Consider the following 19,473-nt stretch of genomic DNA (forward strand, 5'->3'; position numbering starts at 1 on the left):
TAAAACTCTAAAATACTTAATATATTCGCTAAAACATCAAAACAGATAGTTTAGGCATATTAAATGTTCATGTTCAGCACAAATTTTCGCACCCAGAACTACCAACCTGGTATGGAAGCTGGCCTATGAAGTTACCGCTGAAATATATTATATAATAATTAGTATTTATTCTCCAAAAATTTTTAACAGTTAGATTCTCATTACGTATTAACTTCGTTTTTAGATCACTTTCCACAACATTGAATATTTAATTAAAACGGGAATCTTTATGCGACTTAAGTTGACTTAAGCTCGATTAGATCTCAACAACTCTTAAAAACCAAATACACTTGCCGATTTTAAAAATCATCAAAACCATGGTAAATATTACTTACGCAGGTCCATAGTTGCAAACGTACAACTTGTGATACTTGAATATTTCGTTAGTCTCATAATAAGTGAATCCACAGCCGACATACTCGGTATTTGCCCAAACAACCTAAAAATGTTTTTGGTCAATGTTTGTCACACACGGATTGGTGTAAACAAAGTGACCTGAGTATAGTGGCCAGTCATTTTAGACCCACTTTCACAACAGCGGCCAAATTTGTAATCTTCGTACTCATTGAACCAAGTTTGAATAGCTGAACTCCAGTTTGCACCACTGGATGGGGCTGTTGAATACATTATGTAGAGATTTTGTCCCACTGCATACCATCGTCCTAAGATATGACATATTGAGGAAATCATAGAATTAGAACCTTTAAGAATCAAGTTATTAATTTTGCGTAAGCCACAACTAGATCTTATTTACATAGATTTGTCATTGCCTCTACGCTTCTGATAGTTATTGTAATACTGACTAAAACTAAAATATGCCATCACTCACCATCACGCACAGTTTTGTGAGCAAATTCACAGGAATTTGCAATTTTTTGGGCTGCTTCAGCTAATGCAGCATCATATTTCTGTAAAAGTATTGAAAAACTGAAATGCAAAAACGTCTTAAAAAGTTTAATTTTCATTATTTCCTTTTGAGTTACACATTCTGCCCGTAATTTTTAACGATGAAATCTATCTACAAGAAGTGATTCTTAATTTACAAAATCAATCAAAACAGTAATAGGAGTAGTCATGAATCTAACAAACGATGTAACATAGATTATGAGCTTCTAACAGGCGAGTCAACATTCAAGTGGTTAAATCAATTGAATAAACTCTTTGAGCATCACTGCTTTTTAAGAATTTTAAAGAAAATTAAAAAAATCGGTAACTGAACATATCTGACTCAGTTCGCATTAGCAGTTACACAGAAACAGTATTACCGGTCGTCGGGAATATGTATCAAAATTATCCTCGGAAAAAGAAAAGCAGTATACTCACCAGCTTCTTAAGATTAATTCCTCTAGGCTGTCCAGGAACTTTTCCATTTGCTATGAGTTTCCGCAATTCGTTGTGTTTACGTACGATAACCTTAGTATCTCCTTCTGTTACCTTATTTGCTAGATAGATAAAATTCTTTGAAAAATATATATCTTGGTTCTAACAAAATGAACAATCCATTAATTGGATGAAAACACATATTTGACAAGCGATCGGAGTTACTAGTGAGTCATTTTCAAAAAACAATAATTGACGGTAAAAACTGCTAGTATCTTCCATGATTCATTACTATGTTAGTTAATGAATATATCATGTCCATTGCGCAACTACGTGTGTAATGGCTCTTTATCTTGAAAGTAGTGCATTTGTTTACGTACGAACCATAAAGTAATTATTTATGCGATACTAAGGTGCTGAACTGCTGCTTATTGGAGTTGGAAGTGAAATTTACTCAAAAGATCATAAACTACGTGAAAAAATCGCTTTTAATCTGATTGGTTTTTTTTAGGAAACATTGGGAATTTTGAATTAGTTCTTATAGATGTAACTTACAGTATATTTTCCCACAACTCGATGTCCAAACCCACCCAACTAAGCTGTAACTCACCAACGCAAGTGCAAGTAGTTTGACGTGCATTTTGCACGACGATCGATCACCAAATAAACTGCCTTCTAAACAAAACCAGAAGCAATTTAGCTCACTTTTTATACTAATTAAAAGCAACAAACTTACACACAAAACGAATTTTCCCGTGACAAAAGTATTGACAATTTTTATAGCTCATAATTGCCATTGTTCGATTGCGTTTGGAATAGACTATTTAGTGTGAATATTTTGTCACAATTCTTTTCAAGGAATTGTGTATGAACCTACGATACGGAAAAATGCTTAAAATCTCACAATTAATAAATCTGAATCCCAACATTGGTGAATGAAGAGTCTACGCGGAAAATTTTAGACAAAACAGAATAAATATTGAAAGAAATTAGTTTATATTTGTTTAAGTTGTAAAAATCCAAAACGAAACATGAAACCTGTTATTCAACCACTGCAAAAATTCATGCGGGCAATGTAAATGCATTGGTTACACGTATATGAGTCGTTGAAAAAATATCGTTTCCAAGAAGTGCGAAAAAATAACTTTCCACCCTAGTGAGTTTTTTCCATTGCATAATAAAAAAATTCAATCTTTCCCGCGGGCATAAAAATATAAAACTGGCGATGAGAACGCAGGCCGTACGAACATAGCAATAATATATAGAAATTCTTACCTCAATTACACGTCAATAACTAAGAAGTCCCATCGTCATCAGCAGAGAATAAAATTTCAATTTTTATTGCTTTTATGGGTCATTAATTAGTTTCTATAGCCTGAAACTACTGCAGATATTTTATTGTTCCTTTATCGAGGTTATTATGATAGTTTCATTACATGTTACACAACATTTTTATTTGATGTTCGTTGTACTGCAATATTTACTGGTGAGACTATATAAGTGTGCATGCAAGAGTGTCACCTATTTTTGTAATATTATGTACTTATTTAAAGAGATTTACGGCATTATTTCAGCCGAAAGACTAAAATCGTTGTGCTCGTCAGTGGGAGTAATTTTGTGTGTCACGTGTCACGCATTTGTGAATTAAAATCGCATAATTTTAATAAAAAAATTGCACTTAGTTTCGTGCTTCCTGAATCTCATTATGTTTTGAAAGGTTTTATAGAAAAACTTATATAAGTATTTAAACACTGCTGTCCCACGCAGAAGTGGTACTTACATTATTCAAATCCCGTTTTGTGGAAAATCTATTCAATTCTATTTGATCTAGTTGAATTTATTTTAGATGTTATACAGGGTTGCTCATCAGTGCATCAAAGTACGATAGCAAAGTAAACATGAATTTTAGAAAAAATGTTTTATACAAAAGTTTTTGGTCATTAAAAAGTACAGATTTTAAAATTATTGTCAAACGTACAGGGTCTGTCATAAGAGTGTGACAGTGCCAAGTTATGTTTTTTTTTAATGAAATTCTCCCAGTTCTTTTTTCATTTTCGAGTTGCTCGGGAAAATTCGAAAATTTCGATAGCTGCAAGGTCTCACGATGAAATTCGTTCTGTACCCTAACTGCATCGAATATCGGAATTGGTCTTACGGAGCCCCAAAAGGATCTAATAAGCTTCGTTTTGACGTGTTTTAATAAAAAAAAAAAACCATTTCCATAATCCCCGAAATAGGCCTGCGAAGGTGAATGACTTCAAACCCCAACAACTTGCTTATTGTAAATGGAATGTCCCAATTTTCTCGACGGCATCGTGTTCAGAATCCAAATATCTAGAACTTTTGTTAACATCACCCCATCCTAAACACAGCCGTTTCGCTACCGATAATTCCCCGATCTTAATAATAATAATGATTATTAATATTGTTTTCTGACAACGCTACAACTGTGTTCTGATCGAAATGAAGGATTATTCTAAAATCTGTTGTGAATATCTCATTTACGTTATCACCACAAACACGAGTTCGTCGAGAAAATTGGGGCATTCCATTTGAAATAGGCAAGTCATTGAGGTTTGAAGTCAGGCAATTTTGGGGGTTATGGAAATGTATTTATTTTTTTAATTAAAATACGCCAAAATGTAGCTTAATGTGTCCTCTTGGAGCCCCATAAGACTGATTTCGACATTCGCAACAGTTAGGGTACAAAACCGATTTCAATGAGGCTTTGCAGCTATCAAAATTTTAGAATTTTACCGAATAACTCGGAGACGGTACATTTTTAACATAAGACTCTTTATATAAACTGACCTTAAAGTTTCACGACAAATCCAAAAGTGGTAAAATATTGAGAGAATCAATTTAAAAAGAAAAACAATTTTAAAATACGTACGTCTTAATCATCAAAAACTTTGATGTGAAATATTTCCTCCTGAAACTCATACTTATTAAGATATCGCACTTTGATGCACTAATAAGCAACCCTGTATAAAATCAGGTCGTTTACCTGGGCGTGCCAGACTTCGCCGACTATACAACTTTGAAGCTGTCAGACCCATCAGCTTGAAAATAAATTGTACTTTAAACGCGCAGGGTTGTTAAACTATAAAAGTAGTTTCAAGGAGACGGTATACGTCCTCAAATTGAACTACTATTGTAAAGGTTTAATAGATCTGCAAAATACTGAGGACGACGACTTTAGCTGGAAACTAATTTGCAAGGAAATAAAAAATGTATCATTGGCTAGTCCTATCCTTATTTCATAATTGTTTATATAGGTGTTTTCCTAATATATATTGCGGCTCACATGCAGTAAGTGTTCTACTAGAGTTTTGAGTTTGAAATAAGTCTCGACTTGGTTAGATCGAATACTTACTCATAGTAATGCTAAACAAAAGAAATGACTACAAATAGGAAACAGATAAAACAAACAACTACCAAAATACGTTTATTACAAAAATAATTAAATAAAATCGAAAAACATAAAGACGAAACTCAGTCCTCATCACTATCTATTATTGCGCGGCTGCGCTTGGCCACAGGCTTTTCCTGATCTGAGTCGGACAAAGATCTTAAACGTTTTTCCGCTTCAGTATTTTCTTCCCCTTCACTATCGCTATCCATAATGTGTCCCCCTCCCTTCCGGAAATTGCTACCATCTCCAGAAACATTTTCTTGGTGCCCCATCTTCCTATCTTGCGTCTCAGTTTCTTCTTCCTCACACTCGCTCTCAATAATATGTTCCTGCTGCTTACTAGAACTACCATCTCCAGACACTTCTTGTTCCATCTCTTTACTTATTCCTGACTCACTATTATCATCCAAAGTGAATTCTTGTATAGTAAACTGTGGAGAGGCCCGCCTCTCGCTTATGGCATCAGATCCACTTTGAGATGGAAAATCAGTGGTCTGAGACGACACCGGGGAGTCTTCAAGGTTAACGGTTACTCTTAATTTATCAAAAACGTCTTCATCATCAGAGCTCTCAATATTTAAAGGTAAAGTTGTTTCAGTGTCTCCAGTTTCAACTTGGAGAGTATTATCTAGAGCTTGCTGGATCAGGTCGCAGTTTATCTGTAAGAGCTGCGGTGTTAAAGAACCGGGGATTCGCCAATAGGTTTCCTGAGGGAAAAAAACACAGTTGAGTAAAATAAAAAATATAGAAAAATCATAGTTTGAGTATGTCTATTTCTCGGTAAAGAAAACTATCTTCTATTGATTTCCTCTATTGCATAACTGACTTATGTGGCAGCGGAAAGAGGGCGTCCCAAACGAAATTTATCAACTTGCGCTTTCCTTCAATTTACAAGCTTTAAATTCCCTGAAAAGCGAATAGATGTCTCCCAAACCACGGAGGAAGGACTAAATCGTCCTGGGGCCAATAAATTACTTTGAAAAGCGTTCCAGGACAGCCATCCTAGATTGATGAATTGCCTGAAGCGTAAGCCTCACAACGACAGGCAAAAATAATATGACAAATTTTGGGTAAATTCTCAACACGAGCAGAGAAAAATGTGTATGTGTATTTTGGGATAGGTTGTTTTTCAAAAGCGCAAAAGCTTAAAATGCAAAAAATCTCGTAAAATTTCTTCCTTAAATCATTATCTGGAACATTGCCCATTTTAGCTAAAGGAAATCAGGTTAGTTCAACAACTTTATAGAGGATTATTGGCAATTCCACAAGCAGATTTGGCTAGCTGAAATGGCATAAGTTAAGGAGTAAATTAAACCCATACATGCCTATTCCAAAACTCAATTGATTTTGACCTATTTCAATTTTTTTTACTCAGGGTGTTAATGATTTTAGAAATTCATTTTGAATTTTTTTACTTTCGCTACTCGATCATTTGTCCAACATCGTGATCTTCCCTAGGGAGTAACATACGTCCGGAAACATTTCCATTATGTGAAGATTTAGTTACTACTTAAATTTAAGTTAAATTGTTCAGTTAAACCATTTCAATTATTTTTTTGCAATCGCAAATGATTTATTAAACACGCGATACCTCGTTGGATGACTATGCAAAGGAAGAAATTTTTAGAGTGATTTTTAAGCAAACTTGAATATATTTTTTGAAAACAGTTCAGAAGAAGTTGGGGTAGCTGGTTTTCAAAAAGTACTTTATGAAACTTTTTACTAGAAAACTTCACATAATGCAAATGTTTCCGGACATACTTTGTTGGATAGAGAAGATCCTAATGTTAGAGAAGTGATCGAGTGGCAAAAGTAAAAAAAGCCAAAAAAGATTTCTTGAAAAATCAATCTAAAATCATTAAGATCCGGGATTTAAAAAAAAAACAAAAAAAATGGAAATTACTCAAAATCTAGGGAGTTTTCGAATATGCATATATGGGCTCAATTTATTCTTTTCTTCATACCCTATCACCTACTCAAGGAAATGCGTCTAATTGTCAGTAATCCTGTACATAATGTAATTTTTTTTCTTGACTTATTAGTTTCCTATTGAATCTTTGACTCTTTCGTCAAAACATTTTAAGATTTGCTCGAGTAACCTCTACGGCCTAGAGTTTTTCTTTAAAAATTTCTAAAAAATTTACAATTTAACATACGAGCTTCAGAAATGGGTGCGTTGCCCAAGTGTCATCCCTAAGGACATCATCAGCTGCGAAATCTAAAACGCAATCAACAATAAAAACTGGAATACATGAAACGAGTTAAAACAGGCTTACAAGTGGTTTGATTACACACACGCACAGCCTCAGCTATAATATATTAAACTATGGGTGGACAGCACTGACAACTTATTTTATTACTATTTTTTTGTATTTATATATTTCTTTTGCTTCGATTTTTATGAAACGCAACAAAATATTAAATGCGATTCCTAATTGAAGGTTTTAGTGACGAAATTTTTTTATACCTGATTAGTTTCCATTTTTTTCAGAAGACCAACCCTCTTCCCTTTTCCATATTTATGAAAGATCTGCACCTTGCAGACACCGGGAAAGCCACGCCCAGTCGACAACAAATGATGATGATTGTAATGATATGCGAAGATCGACTTAATTTCCTGTATCTCTTCTCTAAATCACAATGTATTCCTCAAAAATTAGGATAATCACTTTTAAACCGAATTTAAATCTCTCATTTAAGTCAAGTCGTAAATCTTTATCAGTGATCAGTAAACTTCAGCCATTCGAGGCAGTATTAAATTATCCAGCATACAATTTAGGAAAATCTGCAAACTATGCTGAAATCGGAATTACCTGTTCGTCGTAAGGAGGACAAACACCTAAAGCTTTGAGTAGTTGCTGGAACTCTAGGCTTTCCATAGCCGTTTCAGCGTAATCCATTACGGGAACTAATGGAATACCTTCATTATTCTCGACCTCGTAATCTTCAATGGCGTCGCCTAAACTCTCTTTTAACCACTCCAGAGATTCCCGCATTTCTGAAAGATGAAAGACTAATTAATATCCAAATTCTATTTCGAGTACCGGCGGAGGCGAGAACTCCGATAACGTCAACCGAAATTCGTCGGATAAAAGTCGCTTCTCAGTTTGACAGTGAATCGAACTTCGAAACCCGGTTAATTAAATGGAGCTTAAGTTGGAATTAAATTTTTGCCTCGCCTAGAAATCGGCAATTTATCGATTCAGTTAATTCGGAATTAATATGCAATTAGCAATATACCTTCACCAGAGATTTTAATAAGAATCTCGGCAATTTTGGTCTTCGAGGCGGGAGCAAATCTGGCAACTGTCTCCTTTTTCGACTTCTGCTTCTTAGCTGTCCCCTTCTTCGGACGGTTTTGCGCGGGCGTTCCCACTGATGACGACGGTTGAGACTGAGAATTCTCATCATCACTGACGTCGCTTTGAGACGACCGGTCTGAGTTCGCCCTGTCAGCTGCAAGGAGGAGAACTTTTTCGGTGATTTCAAAATATCGATGTTCCATTATCAATTTAAAGAAGCTGTACTCTTGACGTTCAAAAACCTTCACAATTTTCCCATTTCCGCAATCGAACAGCTAAATCACCCCGCAAATCCAATTCCTTGATTGTCCTTCGAAATTAGTTCATTTCGTTAAAACTCATTGTTTTCGAACCTGCTTGCCCGAATCCGAAATCCAGACTTCCTCGTATAAATTAAACAAAGCCCGACCACAAACGAATCGCTGCCACTTTTCTTCCGGGCCATACGAATAAATTCCCGAATGTTCAATCGAAATAATTAATATGGGGGAAGTTTCGATGAATTAATATGGGTGGCATTAAAGCGAAGCGCAATTAGGAAGAACGAAGGGAATTTTAACAAATAGCAACTTTAAGCAGCAGAAACTAAGCTAACGAGGCAATTTTGTTTGGTTTTTCAACAATTTTGTTACTATTGGGTGCAGAAGCATTTTTACCAATGGCCTGGCATAATTACTCGCAGGAGGGCCCACCGATAACTAGAGAAAACACCAGTAAAAGGGAGAATCTTTTTTGAAGAGGGGAAGGACTCTGTCTTTCAGATCCAAGCACCAAATGTACCGATTAGTCTACTTCTAGACATTCAGATAGTTCCACGATTAAATTGTTTTCGTTTCTCTCTTCCATTTCGCGTTTCCAGCCTGCTTCCAATATTTTGAGACTTTTAGCTGCAGATTGAAGTGATAATAAAATATGGCGGCTCATAAAGCTATGATAAAAGAAACTTTTTTTAATGCCGTTTTTCAAACGGCAGAGCCCGTATATTGTTGCGTATCGTTAGAGGCAGGTATGAATTCAATATTTTGAAATTCTTCTTCTGAATGTCTAAACACTTCAATTTTATTTGAGAAGGTTCTAGTCCTGATGACTCGTTTCAAGTGATCCCACCTGTGGTCTTGATAGGATTTAAATCCGAGGACCGTGGCGGCCATTTAAGAACGCACGCTTTCTCGTCACACAGAAACCGCTTTGTCAGTTTCGAGGTGTGTTTGGGGTCGTTATCTTGTTTAAAAGTCAAATGTAGCAGCGTATGATCCTGCATATAAGATAACAAGATATTTTTTAATACATCCCTATACGTAAATTTGTCCGCGATGTCTTCAATCCGATGCAGCGGACTTATTCCAAATCTAGAAAACCAATCTCAAATCATCACATAATCACCGCCATGCTTAACGGTGGATAGCATATACTTGATATCCATTTTTTTACCTCGTGGACGTCGCACATAGTTGATGCCATCAGATCCAGTCATTTTGAATTTCGATTCTTCAGTAAAACAAATTTTCTTCCAATTATTAAAAGTCCAGTCCAAATCGCTACGTTAAAATTCTAGTCGGGTCTTGCAATACTTTTTGGAGATCAATGGATTTTTGCTGAGACGGCGTGCAAGCAAGTTGGGATCATCCAACCTTCTTTCAATGGTCTTTGTTGAGACATTAATTATCCCTTCCGCAGCATTTCATTTTTCATCTCTCTTGTCGTTTTAAATGGACAGGTAGATGAGATAGTTTTGATCAACTTAATTTTTATATGTCCCAGTTTTCTGAGCCGGCCACGTTTCCTAGGATCTTCAATTATCCCGTTTTGTTCATGCTTGTTGATAATTGGCTAAATTGCTTTACGTCCGAGATTCAAAGTTCTTGCAATATCCTCTTGTCGGGAACCATCACTACGCAACCGAATAATTTCAGCTTTGACTTCAAAAAGAATTTACGTTTTTCGAGGCATCGCGAAATACATGTGTGAACCGGGTAAAAAGCTTTTAATAACGTTTACTCAGCAAGGATTCAACACAAAATGGCACTCAATATATTTTTATCCAAATCAAAAAACCGCTTTTTTGCAATAAACTCAAGACAAACATTCGAAATATATTTTGGTTTGTGGTCACGAAATTTGTTTGTAAAGCAAGGAAATTTATATGAATTTTTTGTCTATATATTTCTCTAAATTACCAGTAGCGTTTCCCCCTGTGTGACAGAAGTGTCTTAACCAAGAGTGCAGCTATTTCAGTTTCAAAAGTTTGGCCATTGGCACGGATCAATCTCCCATCCGCATCTTTTGCGGGTACTCAGCAAAACAAAAATTCCTCCCTAGATCTTACTGCTTCTACGAAACTTTTGGTCCTCTGGAAATATGGCTGATGTGCATCATTCTACTTACCATTTAAAAGTTTATTGGATTTAGATTTGTTTTCAGGCAGTATTTATTAGTTACTCCTTTAATTTTTCATGGGGCCTCAGCTGATAAAGCTACTTACTCCCAAGCAATCTGTTGGCCTGAAAGCATTTTGCACTTAGCGTGGCCTGCACTACTACACAGACTACTGCTAATGGTGCTTAATCGATCTTAGGCTAACAGTAGTCCAGTATCCCTGTATCACACCCTCCACCAACGTTGAGGTAATTAATGCATATTTCGATCTCGCATTAATATATTGTAAATCAGCGATTATAATAATATTTCACGTATAAGTTAATAATTGAGTGCAAAACGATTTTTAGTATATTGGCATAATTCAGTTAAAACGTTGTAGGAAATTGGGGCTGAAATTGGTTTTGTGTTCATTGGATTGCACAGCTATTCAAATAATCATCAAACATATTTTCAATAACATTTGATGCAGGTAATACAATTAGCATTGTGATTAAAATTATTGAGGCTGTTATTGTGTAAAATTGATGCGTGAAAACAGGTACCAGAAAAAAAAATGTCCATTTATGTTTCGTCACGTTTTTGTCCCACCCGACGTTATAAACACGCGTCCTTGGGGGATGGCCGATCCTTCTTGTTTTTGTAGCAGCAGGACAGCGGTCTGAAATCTCAGCGTTATTCAGTATTCGATACTTTCAGCTCAAAATGGAAAAATCTCGGACCACTTGACCCGAGACCCCAAGAGGGAGCTTGCTGACTTATGTATTTTTAAACAAATCAAAACGTTCTCGACATGAAGCTTGATATTTATTTAAGAAACACTCTGCGCCAGAAGTGGAAAGAAAACACGTTTTCGAAACTTTTACGATAATAAAACCCACCGAAACGGAGGAACTTTTTCGACGTAAGCCATAAGAATGTTGGCCTTTTTTCATTTTACCTCGTCGAGCACGCACGCCGACAAAGAGCTTTCCACCGTAATAAAAAATCACTGCTTTCGAAACGAGTCTCGGCGAAATTGAAAGCGAGAATAACGCGCAATATCGACAGAAATTCGAACGATATATATCGAGAATTTATTTGCTCTGACTTCCATCTGCAAATAAATTATACTGCGGTAAACCATAATAGGAATTCATACCCTTTGAAAACTAATAATCTGATCATTAGGAATCTGAACTAAATTCATGATGCATGCAAGACTTCACACTTCCAGTCAACCTCAACTGAATTAGTAGTTAGAACAGTTACACTTCACTCACTCTGAAACCGGCTAATCAAATTGAAACCTGCTTACATTGATAATTAGCTCCAACTTGATCCTGCATAAAACCACACCTGTGTTTATCTTTAACTTCAGCAGTTTCCGCCGGATACGTTCGAGCAAACATTGATCGAGATTGACGCTTATTATTTATTGAATACTCAAATACTTAGGGACATGGCAAGGGTGAGATGCCTCAAAGCAAACCACTCGAAACATGGCGGTGAATTATCAATGTCGAATGCAATGAATAATTTCGCACCATTACCATATGACTGACCGTCCAAGCACGAAAGGGATGTGAAGGGTCCTCAAGAAAAATTGTGTGCACACCCTCTGGTCTGTTTTGCCGAAAATAAATTACGTACAAGCGGGGCTCCTCGCAGGCAACCCCTTGTTTCTTTGTCGGGGGAGAAATCTATCTCGAGGGATTATTTATGGTTTTGAATTATTGACTTCTGGGGTTATTACACGCGTAAGAAGGGTGGCATTGCAAAAATTCGTTTTCGGTATCTATCCATGTAACGACACACAGATGCGAGTTTTACGTAAGGTGTAACACACTCGTGTGACCAAAATGGCGGCGATGAACTTGCCGAGTGGAATTCCGGCCACGGACGATTCTACCAGACACTTCGAAAATCTCGGGGTTCCTGATTACTGATTTTCTTATGAACTGTCTCTTGTCAATACCATTTATTACTGGAACGAGAGAGGGGGGATAATTGAATGATCCATCGTCCATTTACTTTCTGGGGATCGTCCCCATTTCTAGTGTTCTGAATCTGGAGAGTAGAGAAAGGGCATCACCACAAAAGGTAGGAAGGGGGCGCCGAAGCTGTTACTCTTGGGGAACTGTTGCTGACTTTTCTGGGGTTCGGGTGAATGACTTGCTTCCGGGAAATAACAAACTTTAAAACAGAAAAATGTACAGCCTGTTCATGCACCGCGTATGCGAATTCAGGATCGCACACCTTGAGCGTTATTAATAACCCCGACAAACGCTTTATTACCGAGTCAGAAGGTGACATACATATATATATGTATATATATTCTCTCTCTATCTCTCTCTCTATCACATTATATGATGTGAAATGCAAAGGGGATGGTTTAATCGGCAAGATTAGTCCTATTTAGTACTTAAGGAGCAACCTATGAGGCAGACTAAGCAAATTCACTACATAGCTCGTACCGAAACTCGTAAAACTCATACAAATTGTATTTTTTTCTCTTACACCAATTGAGTTTTCGAGGTATAAAAACAAGGTTTTCATGTGCCGTTTCGCATCATATGATGTGAGTGAGAGTGAGAGAAATCTGTGCGTTTTTTCTGGAAATCGAACCAGTCTACTTTACGCGTACTGTACAGAGATATCATAAGTTCAAGCCGGAATATAGGAATTGCCCAAGTGGGAGAAGGATTGCATAATTTTTCATATGCCTCCGACAAAGAACAACAATGGAGTGGGAGGAGTCAGTTCGGCTGGGGCCTTCATTTTGGTGTTTAGATTAGTGTCGATTTTGGAATGATGGTTTTTTTTTAATATCAGAGCAAAAAACTGCTATATAAACAAATAGAAAAAACGCAAAACACAATAACTATGCACGTTAAATTCCAAATTACTCACATGCTTTACCTGCACTGGTAAATTTATTTTCCAATACAATCGCAAGCGATAAACAAATCGTTCCGTTCCATTTATCAATTGACCTCCAGTCTCGACTCACTTTTGAATCCACCAAAAGATCATAACGAAATATCAACGAATTTATATTATCATATTCATGAATGACGTACCGAAGTTATGCTATTAGTAGAAAATATACATTAATTTGTAAATAAGTAAAAAATCGAAACTATAATAATCTAATTAAATTCTGAAATGTTGAGAGATCTGATAAAATATCGATCTAACTCAATCTGATAGTTTTTGTTCTTTCCTTTGTTTTACAGTTAACATTTCCAATTTGCAGAAATCGCTCAAGTATTCTAATAAGCCTGATGGCTTCTGGATGGTGTCTCTCAGAAAACCGAACAGCATAAGTTCTATTGGCCAGAAGACAATTTTTTTCATTTTCTCCCAAAACCAAAATCAAATCGATGATCCCTTCCTATGAAAAATTTAATATTTTGAATAAGAATTTTACGCAATTTTTGAAAGCAAAAGAAATAAAAACGTGAAAACTTAGAAACTATTTATTGTCTTGTATTCGTGATAGACGTAAATTCTAAATTGTGATGAACGTATTTCGTCAGTTAGAGATGTTCGAAGTCATGAAAAATGTCAAAATGACATTCTTCATAACTATCAAAATATTTAGAAGTCAAAAAGAGGTAGTTTTTAGGAACAAGAAATGTTTAGATTTAAGGATAGGATAATGCTATTAAAAATTGTAGATTTTGGAATTCTGAGCGTGATGTGGTCCATAAAATTGAGGCATTCCATTTGACATAAGCAAGTTATTGAGGTTTGAAGTCGTGCAACTTCGCAGACGTATTTCGGCGATTGCGGAGGACCCTTTAAACTAAAATACATCAAAACTTAGGTTATTAGGTCCTGTTGGAGCTTCATAAGACTATGTCGTCATTCGCAACGGCTAGGGTACACAACCGACTTCGGTGAGACTGTGTAGCTAACAAAATTTTAGTATTTTTCCGAATAACTCGGAAACGGTAAGCTTTAAAAATAGGGCTCTTTCCAGAAATAGACTTTAAAATTTAACGAGAAATCCGAAAATAACAAAAAAATAGTGGTTCCATTTAATGTAATAAAACTGTATATCGCCACACTTTTTTGGGGCTACCCTGTGCATTACAAATTAATCTCTGAAAATGCGCCCTCATGTACTGTGTAATCCTGCAGAAGAAATTGATTGTTAACTTTATTGATATGGACGCTAAGGAAGTCTGACGCACTATTGCACGACTCTGTATAGTGCTTGAAAGTATACCGACAATGAAAAGTTTGACCTCTTTGTCTAAATAGTCATTTTTCACACGATTAGGCTTTCCTCTATATCACTTACAAAAATATATGTATAGACGCGATCTCAAACACGAGGGGCCTAGTTTTTGCGGTAAATGGTCAGAGGTATGTCCAACATTTCTCAATTTTATTATTGAAACCGATACATGTCGATGGTTTCCAAAACCTTAAACATAAAATCTAAGTTTCGCTTGTAATATTTCAGAAATGAAATTTGAAATTGTGCCATTCCATGCAACCGAAAAACTAATCTTATTTTATGAAAATAGTCCAGAGCAGTCTGAAGTTTTAAAAAACCGAGCCAGAAAAGTAAAATTACCATACATTAATGGCAACAATGAAAAAGCACTTTAGGCACTTACGTATCAAAGAGTGAATATAATCCTCAGTTAATTTTAACTGATGCAATTCCACCGCATTAGCAACACCCCCTTATGTGTAAGCTGTCACTGTACAAAACGAATGAAAGAAACTAAAGATTTGTTTAATTTCAACGAAAAAATAAAGGTCATACGAGGGAGTTTTCATATACGATAAGTTCTCTTGACTCACTCACGTAAAGTTCATTTCGTACCCCCCAAGAACAATTCGGCATCGCAGCCGTTTTTCTCTACCTTCGCAGCTGCTTTACCTGCAACCCTGCACATGTTCCTGTAAAATTATACAGCAAGTTACATTAATCTAGACCACGCCAATTTATACCCGTCGTTATCATCCCCAGCAAAATGCGCGACCATGGAAATAACGGATGCAAGGGAGAGCAGCTGAAAACTGACGTACGATAAGGGTTTGCTGAGGTACGAACTCGTTTATTTGCTCATTTGAAACAAATGCAGGCTGATAAAATATTTGATTTATACCTGCAGGGGGCCATTTCAGCCCCTCCTGCCCTTGGGGGGCAGTTGCGACGTTTTTCCACCGTACACGACGAACATTAACGTGATGAAGTGTTCATGGCCTGTTGGTTTTGCCATGCTGGTGTTAACCAGACTCGTCAGCTAAATTATTAAATACGCTCAGCTTTTATTTAGCAGGCAATTGTCATCCTCCGCTAAAGGCCTCAATGGAAGACTTCGTCTGGGAAAGGTTCAAATTAGATATTCCTTCGGCGTGCGGCACAAATGGAAAGCTTAAAAACCGTTATTGATGACCTGCCAATCGGGTCCGGTTTAATTAAAGGAAGTATTCGAAGGAGAGAATTTACTTAAGCGGACATTTATTATATGGGGGTTGAGACCCAATTGCTAGACTTCAGACTTTGAATCGAATTTCAAATCGACGGACAACATCAGAACCCACAAGGCAATCTGCTTTTCATCACATAGTATTTGCGAAACACTTTGACCTTAGATATATTTGTCTTTGGCTCCATCTGTCACTGTCGACCTGCCTTAATGCAGAAAAGGTCCTTTCGTGAGCTGTTTGGTCTGTTAAAGTATATGTTTGTTCTCGTGATATATGAAAGGTAACGAGGCTCTGTCAATGCATCTCGAGGATTCAGTGTAAACACGTGTTATGTGTTATTTGCGTTGGGGGCTGGTAATGCCTTTTGTGGGACTGTTTGTTGGGAAATAATAATGCTTTCTAAACACAGCATTTTCCCTTTAGAACCACATAGAAAATCCATAAACCCTCTCCCATTTTTTTCTGAAATTCAGTGCGTTTACTTCATTACTATATACAGAGTGATCCTCGTTTTAACTGGGATATTTTAATAAGTAATGCAAAAAAAATTTGAGAATATATCTCTTAATGTATCGCTCTCGATATGTAGGATGCTGCGCATTATTTTTATCTTGTGTTTGGTGCAAGTACAGTTTGTGAGATATTTCACTGGGATGATTGGCGGCAGAATAGCTTTCCCGGTTAAAATATGTCACGTTGTAGGGATAATGGTTCCTTTCAGAAATAAATTCTCCGAGCTGTTCCGGGAAAATTTAGATTTTGGCCGACTGTTTGCCAATTCTCCACTGTCAAGCATGTATCAACCTAATTGGCTATCTAGTGCAAATAATGAAATTACGCCGGGAATAATTGGAAAACAACTGGGCGCGGTTTTAGAACAAAAAAGGAGTGTCTCGGACATTAATTGATTAAAGTGCTCCTATTTGGTTTGCTTTGTTAGCTCCAAACGACATTTTTCTGAACCAGTAAACATACACACGAGAGGACTGCTTCACATAATTAAAACGTTTTTTATATTACCTTCTGTTTGTACTCTTGCTTTTTACTACTAAATTGTTAAATATTCATATTTTTCTTGTACTATTTCTGCCGCTAGGACCGGTCGTCATTTCGGAATTAGTCACAATGCATGTTGATACATATTTAATAATTATTAACAAATGGAAACTTAATTCTATTAATTTAATTAACGATTAAGTGATTTGTTGTTATATAAAAGCGGGCTTAAAAATCCAGTTTAGACAAATTCATAACCTCATTCAAAAATGTTACTATGCCGATGCGTTATATCTTCCCAAACAGCCGGAATATCTAATGACTTTATTCCTATTTAAGTAACTTCGAATTTCCTGTCATTCCCAAGATCCCCAGATTGTTAATTCTGACGCCGGGTGTGCTTCATTACATAAAGCGATTAAGGACAGGAATTTTCAAACATAAATTATACAAATGGGCGTTCGAATTGCTCATCAATTTTTGCGTCTCGTTTCGGCACCTGCGCTACAAATAATTACCAAAGCAGAATCAGGATCATACTTTGACACATAAAAATTTGATTGAAGATTACAGTAACATATTTTCTCTTCAGCAGAAAGATTATTTCTGCTTGGTATGATATTTTGTTATAAGTAGTTTCGACTGTTTGCCCTCAAATTACCAAATTTCCTTAAAATTCATTCTTCTTTATTTATTATTGTAGATTGATTTGTTTGATTGATTTCTACTTAACCTACCTCCTAGCTTGACAGATTTTTCTTGAAACAACAAAAGATCTCAAAAAATACCTGAAGTTTTCAGATAGAATTATCTTCGATTATTGCAGAATAGCTTCCTTGACTTCCAAAATTAAAAGCCAAAGGTATTCTTAAAACCTTGATCAAGGACACTGTTGTTTAATTTGATTTGTAAATATTTGTTGACCGGAACTGGAAAAACGCACATACTGTTAAGTTTACTATCAATTCGATATAAACTGAAGTTATCACAAAACGCCGTCCATATACTAAAGAACGGTTACATTCAACTCCAAACAACACTCGTGAATTGTCATATAAGAATTAATGAAATTAGTCACAAAGGCCTACTACAAATTTACCGAAATAAACTCTACCTGAAATTGGTATTATCATTGAACTTTCTCTAACTATTGCAGAATGGCCTTCTCGTACTCCAGAGTAAACATCAATGGAGTTGTTTAAAATCTTAACCACACACACATTAATAAAAATTTTTGTACAATTTTGTCAAAATATATTTTTTTTAATCATAAGAACTAATTAGAGAAAATATGTCTTCCCCCCTTCGAGCTAGAGGATCACCAGCATACGAGACATTCGCCAAGGGAATTCAATTGTTAAATTACCCCCCTCCCCCTCCCACCCCAATTGAAAACCACTTTATCCTGACAACTAGTGCCATTATGATCCCCCGACCTTGTACCAAGGTAGGCGGTAATCCGTCCCTAAGCTGTTTGTTCCGGCCTGTTTGCCTTGCTAATGACGTTTGAATAATAGGCTAAATATGAATTATTTATCTGTCCAGCATTCCAACAGTCCAACGCATACAATTAGAGGGAAGATTTAACTACCGAGGGTAACAAATGACGACGAACTTTTTTTGATCGCTTTGTCCAATGTGTACCGTGAACATTCCATCCATTAACAAGCATTTTCCGATTGAGTGGAATAAAAAATCCGAACAAAACCGGACGGGTCAAAGAGAATAAAACCATGTGTCGGGCAAAATCGCGTGTCTGAATTCATTAAAAACCAGTCATTAGTTTAATGGACGTTACAAATTGCACTCAACTAATTAATCGGAAGTTTTGTAAATTATGAATTATACAATTTAGGCCTATAATACAGGTCAAAGAGCCAACTCACGTCCTGACCAGATCCCCGTCGGTGTGTGCTGAAACAGCTTTATCCGGACGTATACATCTTCCTTAACCGAAAACATAAAAGCGGAGATCAGCAGATATTAACGTCGTAAATCAAAGTCGATCCTCAGTGTATTAAACGAAACTTTTTCCGATATTTGATACATGTGCCGTAAACATCGATGCGGATGTTAATAATGCATTGGCTACAAAGGGCTTATCTTCTTCAAAGGGGCTTTTTACGACGGATCGGTTTCCCTTCATGTTCAGGTGTATCAGCAATTTTCTACAGGGGGCGACGAATATCTAAAATCCTCCATCAGACATTACCAGGGTTCTATTTACAAACCAATTCGTAACAATGGCATCAAACCCATTGTACAAAAAGCTGACGGCAGGGATTGCAAAAGTGCACGCCAGACTGATTGCGAATATCCAGCCAACGAAATTTGTCCAATTGGCTAGCTCCATATGCAAAATCCCTGGATTTCCTCTGTTCTGTTAAACTGAAAGGGCGATAGTTTCCTGTTAGCCTTTCAATGGGACATGTCCAGCAGAGACTTTAAATTCTGCTAATCTTTTACTGGAATTGGTTGCACACGAACAGCTTTTATCTCTTCTGATGATCCGTTTTTAAGGAATATTATATCCCATTTTAATAACAAGATTCTTTTTTCTCATGCTTCCTGTCACTATTTCTTTTTTTT

At 36.4% G+C, this 19,473-nt stretch overlaps 2 protein-coding genes across 3 annotated transcripts in view; both read right to left on the reverse strand.

Moving 5' to 3' along the window:
- Positions 1–2,874, reverse strand: LOC136345536 (CRISP/Allergen/PR-1-like). The gene is made up of 8 exons (XM_066293962.1): positions 2,635–2,874; positions 2,096–2,232; positions 1,915–2,034; positions 1,363–1,481; positions 869–947; positions 535–701; positions 375–478; positions 1–137 (listed from the first exon to the last, which is right to left on the reverse strand). The coding sequence occupies exons 3-8, from the start codon at positions 1,997–1,999 to the stop codon at positions 74–76; spliced, it is 618 nt and encodes a 205-aa protein (XP_066150059.1). The 5' UTR covers positions 2,000–2,034; positions 2,096–2,232; positions 2,635–2,874; the 3' UTR covers positions 1–73.
- Positions 2,875–4,794: 1,920 nt separating this feature from the next.
- LOC136345507 (protein timeless homolog) overlaps positions 4,795–19,473 on the reverse strand; it is a 118,044-nt gene continuing 103,365 nt past the window's right edge. For both annotated transcript variants that reach the window (XM_066293871.1, XM_066293870.1), the window contains exons 18-20: positions 8,015–8,230; positions 7,588–7,772; positions 4,795–5,481 (exon numbers count right to left, since the gene is read on the reverse strand). In XM_066293871.1, the coding sequence (XP_066149968.1) occupies positions 4,855–5,481; positions 7,588–7,772; positions 8,015–8,230 (1,028 nt within the window). In that variant the 3' untranslated portion in view covers positions 4,795–4,854. The remainder of the gene's footprint in view (positions 5,482–7,587; positions 7,773–8,014; positions 8,231–19,473) is intronic.

Source organism: Euwallacea fornicatus, chromosome 20, assembly GCF_040115645.1.
Source record: "Euwallacea fornicatus isolate EFF26 chromosome 20, ASM4011564v1, whole genome shotgun sequence".
NCBI lineage: Eukaryota > Metazoa > Arthropoda > Insecta > Coleoptera > Curculionidae > Euwallacea > Euwallacea fornicatus.